At 39.6% G+C, this 14,580-nt stretch overlaps 1 protein-coding gene across 1 annotated transcript in view; it reads left to right on the top strand.

Annotated features, from left to right (window-relative positions):
* Window positions 1–14,580, top strand: part of BLMH (bleomycin hydrolase) — a 41,418-nt gene that overhangs the window by 15,114 nt on the left and 11,724 nt on the right. The window contains exons 7-11 of the mRNA XM_061389530.1: window positions 3,102–3,257; window positions 4,373–4,531; window positions 4,649–4,716; window positions 6,355–6,472; window positions 9,073–9,142. Coding sequence (XP_061245514.1) covers window positions 3,102–3,257; window positions 4,373–4,531; window positions 4,649–4,716; window positions 6,355–6,472; window positions 9,073–9,142 — 571 coding nt within the window. The remainder of the gene's footprint in view (window positions 1–3,101; window positions 3,258–4,372; window positions 4,532–4,648; window positions 4,717–6,354; window positions 6,473–9,072; window positions 9,143–14,580) is intronic.

The following is a 14,580-nucleotide window of genomic DNA, read 5'->3' as shown; positions in this document are numbered from 1 at the left end:
GGTCCATACAGTCTTTCCCTGTGTCCTGTATTTCATGCTTTCTGTGTGTTTTGTCTTTTTCCCATTGCCTTTCGGGTTCTATTATTCACCAGTATTCAGTTCTGTATAATGACTTGAGTTCAATGTCCAGTATCTTTTATTGTCCTGAATGTCAGCTTCATCTTGTGAGAAACAGGTAACAACTCCCGAGTTGTCCACCAGAGAGCAGACTCAGATACCCAAAGCTCGCTGCCAGCTTTGTATTTTGGGAACAGGGAATAGTTTTTCAGAACGTAGAGTCTCTTATGAAGAACTGAAGTATCATGGGCCCTGGAGATTATAATTCAGAGAATTTTTTAAAATTAGAACTTGTTTCACTATTGTTAGTTGACTTGGAGCCAAACATTCCTTCCAGAGTGTTTTAAACTGACTTGAATGTGAATGGCTTTGGATAATTTATTGTCATGGTAAACGAATAATATAAAACAAAGCAACATTGTCTCAGATTACAGTTTTACTACAATACAAGAGAAAGAGATGTCACCCTTATCCTCATTCATCCCTTGTATATATCTTTGATAAAAGTTCAGCTTTATAAAACATGCAGTAGGGCATAAATATTTGTATTCCAAAAAAAGATGAATTATAGAATTCATTTAGATAGCTAAAATGCAGATTTCCTTTAGTGTATTTTTGATGAGAAGGAATGATTTCACACTTTTTACTATAGAGAGGGAGTCAGATGCCCAATAAGGTATATGTAAATCGTAGTGTAAAACACTTATATTTAGAATGTGTTTAAAAGTAATCAGAGGTTCACTTACTTGTCTTAATCTTCATTAGGCCTAGCCCTAGTCGCCCCCATTCTTTCGCCAGGGCATAACTGAACTGGGTAAACCAAGGAGATGACTGAGAATTAATTAAAATGACCCCATATAAAATGTTCATGCACATGTGACAATGATTATTAGTTGAAAATACACATTATTTAAGTCTATAAAACCTTCCTTATTTAAACATATTCTTATTATACACTTTAATTGTCTTGACCATAGTTAACCAGTGGCAGGATCCTCATGATGAAAATTACCATTTGTGGCCTTGGTGCTGAGGAAATGCAGAATGACTGTCTGGTCCTTATGAATCTCAAAAAGAGCTCATTAGTCCATGGCTAGATTAGCTTAATTACAGTTGCTCATGTGATGCCTGCTGCTGCTTTTCTGTATTAGAAACTAGCCTGAGAATGATACATTAAAAGAGAGGCAGTTGGGCCTCCCTGGTGGCTCTGTGGTGAAGATTCTGCCTGCCAGTGCAGGAGACATGGGTTTGATCCCTGGTCCGGGAAGATCCTACATGCCACAAAGCAGCTAAGCCTGTATGCCACCACTTCTGAGTTGCTCTAGAGCCTGGAGGCTGCAACTGCTGAAGCCCATGTGCCCACGCTGCACAACAGGAGAATCCACTGCAGTGAGAAGCCCAAACGCTACAGCTGGACAGTAGCCCCTGCTTTCCACAGCTGGAGAAAAGCCCACAGAGCAACGAAGACCCAGAGCGGCCAAAAATAAATAACTTTAAAAAGAGAGAGTGGTGGTTTAAGGACCAGCTGTTCAGGCCCATAAAACATAAAGTAAATCCTAGTAAAGGAAGACTCTTGGAAAATAAACATAAAATGAAAGGCACTCATAACTTTGTCTGTAGGCTGATGTGTTTCTGTTAAGGCTCTGTCTTCCATATGACGTAAGAGTCTTTCTATCCTTAGTTATAGGCCTGAAGTCATAGGCAGGCCTATTTCTAATTTTCTGGCTTTGGTTCAAAGAAGTTTGAACCTTGCTTATCAGGGTATCTGTCCTAAGGCTTTTTTGAGGCCTGAATTTGCAATTTACTGGCTATAGGACATCAGTCAAGCTATTTATTTTCCTGAACCTTGGTTTCTTTATCTGTCAAATCTGAATAGTGTCTCCCATTTTTGTTGAGAAGACTGAGAGCCATGGTATTCACAGACTGGGGTACAGCACAGCAGACAGTATTTCCTTTCTTGTTTTAAACCCTGTACCGGTGGAGCAATACTTTTGTTTTTTTTTGGACAGTGTGTGACTTCAGATCATGATTCTGCCAGTTACTAGCTATATGATCTTAAGTAGATTGCTTAATTTCTTTGAGTCTTTTGGAGGAGGGAGGAAGAGGGGAAATTACACCTTGAGAGAGTTCTGTGAGAATTAAGTTAACCTAGCAGATATATAATGGCTAGCACAAAACAGTCACACTCAGGATCCATTTCTTTTAACTGTAATGGAGTATACAAATGTAAGGAGCAAATAATGCAGGTAGTAAGTGATGAGATTGGATCAGGGTGGTGACTGGGTGGAGAAAGAAGAGGCAGATCATGGTGTATATTTTTTCAAAGGTAAAGGAAATTTGATACAGAAGAGAAAGTACTTTCTGTGGGCTGACCTTATACAGGGTATGTCTCTATACTTCTATTTCTGTCGTTCTGTAAGATGAAAATAATATAAAATGTATCCTTGGATTGTAATGATGCTAACTTGAAGGTTTTGTGACATCATTAGAGAGTATGTTACAGTCTCAACCCCAGAAATGGTACCTTTCTACTCAGTGTATTCTCGTTCTAATATTACTTTTGATAGACATTGTCATCTAAACTCCACCAAAAAGTTAGTGACTTTTCTGGGAATAGAGACCCCCGTCATAATCAAAGCAAAACCTGGAAGCATAAAGGGAAGGAAATCTATTTATAAAATGCATGTAATTATTTGTCACTTGATATACAATCAGTGGAGCAGCAACCCAGATCTTGTTGTGGATCAGTGGTGAGTGATTTCTTGGCTAAGGAAGTTTGACTTGCAGGGCAAATACGAAGCACTAAATATTAACATTTCAGAATTGTATTGTTCTGAGTGTTTATTTAAGAACTCAGAAGTTTGCTGATACCAAATCCTGGACATCAACCTTCCAATTTTTGGAGCAATATTAAGTTTCCTGTGAAATCTCTGACTTCAGTATAGCCTCTGATTTCTTGTGTTCCCCAAGCTTGAAACTTGAAGAAAAGAGGTAAAAATACTGCTTCCCTCTAGCCATTGCTCATCTGTCCTCCTTTTTTCCAGATATTCAGAGTGGTGTGCATCTGTTTGGGTAATCCACCAGAGACATTCACCTGGGAGTATCGAGACAAAGATAAAAACTATCAAAAGATTGGCCCTATAACACCCTTGAAGTTTTACAGGCAACATGTCAAGCCACTCTTCAATATGGAAGATAAGGTTAGAGACTGGCGATGGCAGCCACTGGCTTTTTATTTTCAAATGCCTGTTGACTACAAGAAAGAGTATCCAATTCCGGGGTTAATATGCATGGTCATCCAACAAGACACTAAACCAAATTTTTCCTCTTCTGAAGTATTTTATGTACCAGTTCAGTTGGCCGCTCAGGATTCCAAGCACTCCTCCTCAAAGACTTTTCTAACTGTGGGTCCCCAGTCAGTTTAATTCCCATCAGCTCCCCTTGTCTGGGCCCTGAGTCATTCTCCGGTACAAAGACAATAGAAGTCTCTTGGGCATTTCTTACCTTGGGTTCAGAGCATCATTGTACTGTGGGCCCTCTGGGGACTCTTTCGTGGAAGGGAGCAGTATCTCAGCCCAATTTTTCCCACTAACTTCAGGACTTCTCCACCTGCCTAGCAGGTGCCAGTCTTCCCTTCCTTATTGGCATCTTGACTCTTAAAGGGCTTTCTTGGTGGCTCAGATGGTAAAGAATCTGCCTGTAATGCAGGGTTTGATCCATGGGTCCTGGGAAATCCCTGGGAAGATCCCCTGGAGAAGGAAATGGCTACCCACTCCAGTATTCTTAGCCTGGAGAATTCCATGGATAGAGGAGTTTGGCGAGCTATATACAGTTCCTGGGGTTGCAAAGAGTTGGACACAACTGAGTGACTAACACCTTCACTTTTCACTTGACCCTCTTAAAAGCAAATGGCTTTGTTTTATCACTGGAGTCCCAATTCAACTGTACTACCAGGCCTTGAGCCTGTCTTGTAACTTGAGAGCAGGGATCTTGTAATGATGGGCTCCTGAGTCATCATCTTGCCTTACTTGGTGCACATAATTCTTCAGGATTAGTTTTGGGGTGACTTTTGCCAATAGGAAAAATGGTGATGCAGCTCCTAAATGTCTCCCCTCAAATAAATAGAATATACAGGGACCTCTCTCAAAAGGACCCTGCCACTTTTTGTTTCTTGGTTATTTAACAATGTGTTTGTAATGCTTATTCTTGTAGGCAGAGGTGATGAGCTTGATACAAATATATGAACTTGGAGGGGAGGTCTATGTCTCGATATTCCTTGTGTTATGTTCTGATCAACATATTCTTGATCTCCTAGATTTGTTTAGTAAATGACCCTCGGCCTCAGCACAAGTACAACAAACTTTACACAGTGGACTATTTAAGCAATATGGTCGGAGGGAGAAAAACTCTGTATAACAACCAGCCCGTTGACTTCTTAAAAAAGATGGTTGCTGCTTCCATCAAAGATGGAGAGGTTGGTATTGTTTCTGTGTCTTCTACGTACAGAGTTAAAACCTCTTCCAAATCTTTGGTGTAATAGGAAGATAGGACATATGTTGACATTCTGTCTTCCTCCTTCCTCTGTTTCTAGGCTGTATGGTTTGGCTGTGATGTTGGGAAACACTTCAATGGCAAACTGGGCCTCAGTGACATGAATGTGTGAGTACAAGAAATTTAAAATAGAAAATCATTTGTGGGTTGTGGCTGTTGGCGTGCACTGTTGGTATGAAGTGACTCATACCTGAGGTTTATGAGATTTAGCCACTCTCAGGCTTAATCTCTGAATGAACCTCAAAGCCTGAGAGTGGGCCTGTTTCTTTCCATTTTGTAGCGTTTGAGGATTCATAGCTGAAACTTTGGAACGCCACATATTTATATGCTCTGAGCTGGGAAGTCAAGATCATATCTGAGTTGAAATTGTTGGGTGCTCCTAAAAAGTCATACTACGTGAGGAAGAAACTTTTTTAAAACTTCTGTTTTGTATTGGGGTATAGCTGATGAACAATGCTGTGGTAGTTTCAGGTGGACAGTGAAGGGACTCAACCATACGTATGCATGTATCGTTCTCTCCCAAACTCCCCTCCCATCCAGGCTGCCACGTAACATTGAGCAGAGTTCCCTGTGCTATACAGTAGGTCCTTGTTGGTTATTTGTTTTAAATGCAGCAGTATATTCATGTCCATCCCAAACTCCCTAACTAGTCCTCCCCTGGTAACCACAAGTCCTTCCTCTGAGTCTGTGAGTCTCTTTCAGTTTTGTAAGTAAGTTAATTTGTATCATTTCTTTTTAGATTCCACATATAAGGGATATAATAACAATATTTCTCCTTGAGGAAGACAGTTTTTAAAAAATTGATTAATGTGTAAATCTGTTAAGTGTATTTGGGATGTAACAAAAGGTTTTCTAGGTCTCTTGTTTGATGTTTGATTCTTCTTACTACTTCCATTATTTGATACCTTATGTATTTTGTCTTTAGGACAACTAGGACTAATTTGCATACACACTTTAAAGCATTCCTTCTGGTTGTTGAGGACAACGAAGGTTCGCTTGTGAACCAAATCATATTAAATCCTTGACTGTTAAAATTTATCACATTAGTGTTATTTTTAAGTAATTATACTTGTAGGAAATTGAATAAATATCTTGACAGTTAACAGTAGGAGAAAGGAAATCTGCTAAAAGATTTCATGAGGTTTTCTAAACTTTGAAAATATTCTCTAGTATTTTGACATTTATTTAAATTTCACAGTTAGCCATGGTCTATGTGAATTTGGAAACTGAATTCTCCAGCTCAAAGTGAAAGTCACTCAGTCGTGTCCAACTCTTTGCGACCCCATACAGTCCATGGAGTTCTCCAGGCCAGGATATTGGAGTGGGTAGCCATTCCCTTCTCCAGGGAATCTTCCCAACCCATGGATCAAATCCAGGTCTCCCGCTGAGCCACCGGGGAAGCCCAACCAGCTCAAAAGAGACCATTTTTGAAAGAAATACTTCAAAAACTTTTTTTTGCTGTTGTTTTCTTTCCAAATTGACAGTGCAGCCTTTCGTCAGTTTTTGTATTAGGAGAATTTATGTTAATAACTTCTTACTTTTCTGAGAGCTCTTGTGACACAGAGAGAATGGAATCCCATTGAGAGACTAGATTCTGCACTTACCACGTTCTCAGAAGAGCTGCAGCCCAGATTTGTCTGGAGCTGCTGAGCCCCTTCAGTTTCTTCTGTGATCTTCTTACAGCCAGAAGCCAATTATCCCCCGTGATTGTACTTTCTGTATTCTGTGCTATTCTTTTTTTAACAGCTATGACCATGAGTTGGTGTTCGGTGTCTCCATGAAGAACATGAATAAAGCTGAGAGGCTGACTTTTGGCGAGTCACTTATGACCCACGCCATGACCTTCACTGCTGTCTCAGAAAAGGTATGACCCCCAGCATGCAGACACCAGTATCTGCACAGGGGAACCTCCATTCCCCTGCGGGCCGTTTAATCCAGCAGAGCTTCTTCACAGCGTATGTGCTTCCTGTTAGAAGTTAGCTTCCAAGCAAGACATTGTACCCACCTCTCTGGGGGGTTGGCTGCATGCTTTCAGAAGTCATAAAAATAGGAACTTTCCATAAGGAACAAAATTTGGGTCAGCAGGGAGTAAGGAAGTAACTGCTTCTCTGTAACTTTGGAAATTCTCTGTCTGAAAAGAGGTCAGCAAGGAAACTTGGAAGAAGACCACTTCAGTTTAATAAGGAATTAAAGTGTGCCCTGGAAGTATTCATATCTTGATGATTTATGTTCAGTCTCACCTTTGTCGTTCAGATTCTTCTGCAGTAAAATGTCAATAACAGTAATTGGTGGACTCCATGCTCAGTACTGAATTTATTCAGAGTTTCAGGAAATTGGAGGTAGAGTATTTTGGATTTCCCTATGGAATATTCTGACTAGTAATACCACTGTTTCTAGGATACAGTGTTGGAAACAACAACTGCAGTATTATCTTTCACAAATAAGCCTCCTCATTCCCAGTCTGTAGAAGAGTTTTACTCCTGTGCTCAGGGATCATAAAGAAGAGAAGACATCAAACTATACTTTAATTCTTTACCACTGCAAGCAAAAATGTTCTTTCCAAGCCTATCTAATTATTGGAAAGAGTGTCACAGAATAACTATCTTGACATTATCTTGGCAAAATATTAGAAGGAGCTTTTCATAAAATACTATAAATGTTGAGATAAAATGCTATCGTAAATAAACTAGAATAAAGTACTATTAACCTACTTAAATATGAACAACTTGGTATTTTATTCTATGTTTAGACCTGCTATATTATAAAATTCAGTGGATTTACAACTAAGCTCCTTAAAGTTAAACTTTTAAACTATTTAGAGGATTATTAAAAAGGAAAACAAAAACTTTATAATTTCTAAGAGAGTTTGGCTTTTTATCATTTTCCATCTCTGTTATAGAGTATTACTGCTTTTCAGAAATAAAAATCATACATACTCCATGTCTTTTTCTCTGGAAGCTCCATTCTTTAATAGGCATGGTTTAGTAATATACTGTTTTTCCTTCTGGGAAATGGAGCTACATTACGTGTTAATATTATAAAGCAGAATTAATGTTATCATAACTGGAATTTTATATTGAGATTTTTCTCTTCTCTCCACTTTTGACTGCTATAAAACTAGTTTGCATTGCCTTTGAATGATAAAGCGGAGATAAATGCTTATAAGTATTCTGGGATATCCTTTCTTGTTGCTGATTTCTTGGAATCCCTGAGAGGGAGTTCCAGATACTCTTCTATATTTGTAGATGACGTGGCTTGATCTAGGTCATGTAGGAATTCATTGGCAAAGGCAAGAAGAGGAAGCACTTTCAAACTTACTGTAATAAATGACTTTAGGTAATGTAGATTCTAACACCGATATTTGAAAAGGAAAGTAAAGATGGGCCACAATGCAGGGAGTAGAAAACCAAAACAGTCAGTAAGCTTGACCCAGAATGTATAGTTTATTGATGTGGTTTTGAAAATCTCTGGGGCTAAGATTAAGGGGTAGTCCAGATAAGGGTATTTGAAACTTTTGGGTTTGTTGGCTATTTCTGAGATGGAAAATTCCTGAGATTCAAGAAAACTGTCAGGAGTAAAATTGAATCCCGTTTAGATGTGATTTGTGCAGTTTTATGCAAGTGGGAGTTGACAGATGAAATCATTAGGAGATAATTCAGGAGCCAGTTCTCTTCTCAGGCTACAAAGATTTAAGTTGTTTTGACATCAGCTAATGCTCTGGGTAAACATGAAAGAACAGTCTTTTCCCAGATGGAACCTTCTTATCCCTCTCTGTGTCACTGTAATAGAGACTGTAAATGAAAATTATCGTGATGAGTATCATTTTATTGATGAAGATAGATGAACAGAACTGCCGAGGTTTTGTTTTATGGAAATAGTGTTTTGCTTTGCCATTCCATCTCTACTGTATTAAATTCAATATTTGTGTAACCAAATCAGTAAAAAAGCACATTTGGGGGAGTATCATTTCTTGGTTCCCCTAAGTAAGAAAAGTAGGCTATATGATGGGAATGTGTTTGTTTTCTTTTTTAAACTCTTGACTAGGTCTGAGATTCATTGCTAAAATAAATACGGTTAGATGCCTCTGCAAAGAATGCGAATCGGAAGCAAGAGTCCCTGGCTTCACACGGCGTTTACTGCTTTTCGTAGTTTTAACATTTTGTTTTTCTTAGCCAAGAGGCATTTTAATGTGCTTATTTTCTGTATACCATAAAACGTAAAGGAGAAAATAGTAGTATTTATTGCTTGGCTAGGTTTATTATATTTTCACCTGAAGAGATTCAAAATCCACCTCTAACAGGACATTCTCTTAGTTATAGTAGAAGATATACGGCCCTGGTCATGTATAGCGTTGCTGTATAGAGAAGGCTGTTTCTTCTGAGTGGCTGAATAAGAGCTAAAATTACATGACACTTCATTTCAGATCTCATTTCAGACTCTCTGCTGTCATCCACTCTTTTGCAGGATGATCAGGAGGGTGGTTTCATAAAATGGAGAGTGGAAAATTCTTGGGGTGAAGACCATGGCCACAAAGGTAAGCTTACGCTGGTAATACTGCCAGACTCAAAGTGACTGGGTTCTGTGCTACTCTCTGCCTCCTAAGAGATATGGGAAGAAAGAGCTGCCCTGGTGTGGCTCATTTTTATTTTTCAGTAATTGGTCCAGTTAGCTAACTTATTAGCTGGACTATTCTAGAGAAAAATCCGAGGATCTCGTTTGCCCCCAGCATTCCTGCCAGCAGCGTGGGAGGCCTGAACGCCATGGTTGGCTCTGAGACCAGTATGTGCTGGCATCTGTTCCGGACCACAGTGACCCTCCTACACCTCTCTGTCCCGGAATCCCTTGGCCAGTAAGAAGCTTGAGTGCCCTTTGCCAGGACTGTTAGCTGTACAGCATTTGGTGCCTTTTTGTTGGCTGCACTAACTCTAGAAGATCAGAAGCCTTCCAAGGAGGAGAATGGGCCTGGCAAGAAACTTGAGGCATTTATTGGAGACTCATTAGAAGTTGTGAGGTCTAAAGAGGAAGAGAATGCTGTGGTTACCATTTAGAACTGTTTTATTCTGAAAAAGCCAGGCAGAAGTCTTAAGTAAATTCTAGTAAATGGGCTTTAAAAAACAAACACACACAGATAATATGTGAGTTGTAGCAAAATAAAAACTACTGATAAGCCCAAAGTCCGGAGGAAAAAAAAGCCTCTAATAATCCTGCCACCCAGAGATCACCATTGATTAACTGTTTAGGGTGTATTCTTGCAAATCTTTGAGAACGTATTTTTTTTTCTTTTTTTTGTTTTTTGTTTTTTTTTTAAATTTTATTTTATTTTTAAACTTTACATAATTGTATTAGTTTTGCCAAATATCAAAATGAATCCACCACAGGTATAAGTTTTTCATGGTAGATAATAGTAGATTATTATCTACTTTTAAGGTAGATAATAAGGTGGTGTTGTGCTTTAATTTTTAGGGTTTCAAACCAAAAAGTGGCAACTGCCCTAGAACATGGTGCATGTCAGCATGTTTGCCTGGGTGCTATGTGCGTCTTATAGCACCTTCTTCCCAGAGTCCACATTCCTTACCTTAGCCAGTGGATTCTGGCTAGGAAGCACATGTTAACCACAGCTTACTTACTAGACTAGCTAGAAAGCTGGGAGGAAATAGATAGGGAGTCTAGTGAGATAACCCAGACACTTGGAATCAAACTTTAGCCATCTCACCCAAGCAGGAATCAGCTAGAAATTAAATAAATTAATAAATAAAGGGAAAGAAAAGAAAAAGAAATTAGAGATCTCAGCAACTCTCTGTTACTTCCCTCTCTGTTTAAATGATTTTCCAGCTAAGTCCTTTAGCGCTGTAGGATTTCCAGGGGTAAAAAGGTGGAAGAAGGAGGGATGTAGAGGCTTGGAATTGAGCACATGGAGCTTCAGTCATTTGTATTTGAAAACTGGTGTCTTAGAAGAGCCTTGACAAGGCTTGTGTATGCCCCGATTGAGCAGCACAGGCAGTTGTGATGGCTAACACTGAGAGGCCATTTCATCAGTCATTCCAAGTCTTTTCATCTCCCTGTGAAATGATCATGGGTGTGGATTTTGGCTTAACTGTCCCTGGGGTCTGCTGTGGAACGCTGCAGCTCAGTGTTTATATGTAAACAAATATCAGCACTGTTACTCTGTTCATCATCACGTAGTTGCGTGTCCCCCTTCTGTGATTTCTGTCATTGTTCTGTGATTATGGGACACTTGCTAAACCATTATGAATTAAAGTGCATTTTGTGCATGTATTTTAATTGGTGATTTCTTATAAGATGAGCTTGTTTTAGGACACACAAACATTGGAATTGGGTAGAGATCGGTTATGAACTTTAGGAAAGCTAGCAGAAAGATTTAAAATAAGCAATCAGAATTCAGTTATATATGTAAAATGATGATAGTTAAGAAATGAATGCAGAGGAACAGCCTGAATCGAGAATTTGGTGAGCCCCGTATGGAATAACGGATTGGTTCAAGACTGAGAAAGGAGTACGCCAGGGCTGTCCGCTGTCACCTTACTTGTTTTATCTGTATGCTGGACACGTGAGAAATGCCGGGCTGGATGGTTACAGGCTGGAATTGAGTAGGTGGGAGAAGTACCAACAGCCTCAGAGATACAGATGATACCACTCTAATGGTAGAAAGTGAAAAGGAACTAAAGAGCCTCTTGATGAGGGTGAAGGATGAGAGTGAAAGAGTAGGCTTAAAACTAAATATTAAAAAGACTAAGATCATGGCATCCGGCCTCATTACTTCCTAGCAAATAGGAAAGGAAAAGGTGGACGTAGTGACAGATTTCCTCTTTTTGGGCTCTAAAATCACTGTAGATTGTGACTGCAGCCGTGAAATCAGAAGATGATTCCTTCTTGGCAGGAAAGCTGTGACAAACTTAGACAGTGTGTTGAAAAGCAGAGACATTCCTCTGCTGACAAAGGTCCATACAGAGACGGCTGTGGTCTTCCCAGTGGTCACATACAGTTATGAGAGCTGGACTGTAAAGAAGGCAGAATGCCAAATAATTGATGCCTTTGAACTGTAGTAAAAGAGAAAACTCCAGAAAGTCCCTTGGACAACAAGGAGATCAAACCAGTCAATCTTAAGGGAAATCAACCATGAATACTTGTTGGAAGGACTGATGATGAAGCTGAAGCTCCAATATTTTGGTCATCTAATAACATCTGACTCATTGCAAAAGTCCCTGATGCTGGGAAGGATTGAGGGCAGAAGGAGAAGAGAGAGTCAGAGGATGAGATTGATGGATGGCATCACTGACACAATGGACATGAACTTGGGCAAATTTCGGGGGATGGTGAGTTACAGGGAGGCCTGGCTTGCTGCAGTCCATGGGGTCACAAAGAGTTGGAAATGACTGGGTGACTGAACAACGTTTTAAAACATAAGATTGTTTCAGATGAAACTGTGTAGCTTCTGTTTCATTTTTGGTCTTATTTGGTCCCTGTAAATGGTTTGTTATCATAAAGATTAGTGTCTACGAAAAGGACTAAAATTATAGTTTGTTTAGACCAGCCTGGACCATTGGCTTGTTTCTGAGATATTTTTCTATCTATTAAGAGTCACTGAGTTTGTAGATAGTAGTGATATCCATTTAAGAGAGGACAGACACTTGTAAAGTCAGGCAAATATTCTGTTTTGTGTAGGGCGAGTTACTGTCTTTATTACTTTGAACCTAAATACCTACTCTTAAAGAGGATTCTAGATTACTTTGCTAATTTTTTTTTCCCATTCAACTGTACCTCTAAGCTCCACTCAATAGAAGTTTTGCTTCTGTTCACTTACTCATTCCATTATTATGTTGAGAGACCTGGGGTCTTTATCCCCCTGATCTGCCTGTAACGCTTCCTAGTGAAACCTGCAGCTGTCGAGTTAGGACTAAACTAACTTTTTTTGTTGTTCTTGAAAAAGTGAAATGCCTGAGATTGTACAGACTAAAGCATTTCACTAGAGAGCCAAAAGATAAGAAATTGAACTGAGTGGGTGTAGCGTATAGTTCGTTCAAAGCCAAAAATAAATTATTCTCCTGTGTTTCTTGGTAATGTTCTTTTTGACTTAACAGGAAGGAAGGAAAGAAAACATGATCTAATTTAATTGGCACACTTGGCCTGACCTTAGGGAGAGTACGTAGTCTGTTATTATGCTTGCGATGTGTGTTTGCCTCGGCGGGGCCCTCCCGTCCGTCACCCTGGTGGGCATTGGCCGCCATGTCCGATACAGAACCCCTTTGTGCTCTTTTAGGAGATGTGACAACCTTAAACACCATTGCTAGGATTTTGTTTCTGTAGATAGCATTGTTAGCAATTTGTTACTGTGCTCTAGGGGATTTCTGCATGTTAAAATTGATTGTTTCTCAAAAAACAGTGTTGGTAATACTACAAGCTGGCGGTAAACAGAGCAGAGATACTTGGGCAGGCTGCCTTTTTCCTCCGCCCAGCTCTAGCTTTGGGCTTCCCTGTTAGCTCAGCTGATAAAGAATCTGCCTGCAATGGAGGAGACCCCACTTCGATTCCTGGTTGGGAAGTTCCCCTTGGAGAGGGATAGGCTACCCACTTCAACATTCTTGGGTTTCCCTGGTGGCTCAGACGTTAGAGAATTCGCCTGCAGTGCAGGAGACCTGGGGTTCAATCCCTGGGTTGGGGAGATCCCCTGGAGGAGGGCATGGCAACCCACTCTAGTGTTCTTGGCCTAGAGAATCCCCATGGACAGAGGAGCCTGGCAGGCTACAGTCCATGGGATCGCAAGGAGTCGGACACGACTGAGTGACTGAGCACCACACACCTCTGGCTTTGGTCTTCCCCATTGGTCGTGTTCATGTCCCTTCCTGCCCAGAGTCTAGTATCAGTGATGAAATCCAGTAAACTGACTATTTCCCAAAGAGGATAAATATTACCTCTACCCACAAGAGACATAAAGGGAGAAGTCAATTCTTATCTTACTGAATCCATTGAGTTACTTTATATTGGTGAACACTAGTATTCTTAGTCAGCTGGACTGAAAACTAGGTACATATCTGAGATGGCATACAACCTACCTGACTTTTCTCCCCTCCTTCTTGAAATACTTGACTATGCATTTTGTACCGTCTTTATGGATTGTATAAGAAATGGATTCCATAGCTGAATGAGGAAACAGGCCTTGGGACCTGTTACATCGTCTTTCATTTTGAAAAGCTGACAGGCTTGTTAGAGTTAAGTAGTTTGTAAAATGTTTAAGAATTCAAAATAGGGGAAATAACCTTTGGTGCTTTTTGCTCTTAGTCAGAAATTCTTCTGAGAAGAGCATAATCTTTATGCCAGAGTGACCTGCAGGTCATCTCACTAATGGTAGATCCAGAATTATAATTTGGACAGTCTGACATTAGAACCTACTCTTTATCACTAAACTGTGTTTCCTCTTAGCTTCTCTGTTCCAGTAGTATCTGGTCTGCTCATAGAAATAACATGGTTATAGCATGTTTCTTTGATTTTTTTTGTTAACTTTTTTTATAACTTAGTTCTTTGATTTTTTGCCCTTAACTTTTTATCATGGGCAATTTCAAGCCTATACAAGGAGAATAGTATTCAGAAATTCCCCACATGTTCATCACCCAGCTTCAGTAGTTATAAACATTCTGCCATGCATGTAACAAAGTATTGATAGTCAATAAATTGAATTCTTGGATGGTCGCCCTAATGAACCAGTCTTGTTATGGAACTTCTTTTTATGATTGGTTCACTTAGTCATGAGATGGTATTCCAGTTCTAAAGTCTGATACATCAGAGCCCTGAAGGTAGAATTATCGTAACATACTTCTTACGTTTGTTTAGTCTAGTTTCTTAATATGCTAAATAGCACAGTGAGGTTAGGGGGAATATAATTTTCTGAGTCTTCAATGGTCACTGAAGGAAAATCTTTATCTTTTAAAAATTTTGTTTCTCTAAGTTTTCATTTTG

This window comes from Bos javanicus, chromosome 19 (genome assembly GCF_032452875.1).
Source record: "Bos javanicus breed banteng chromosome 19, ARS-OSU_banteng_1.0, whole genome shotgun sequence".
Classification (NCBI taxonomy): domain Eukaryota; kingdom Metazoa; phylum Chordata; class Mammalia; order Artiodactyla; family Bovidae; genus Bos; species Bos javanicus.
Note: the sequence above shows the minus strand (reverse complement) of the source record. Positions and strands in the feature narration are given on the sequence as shown.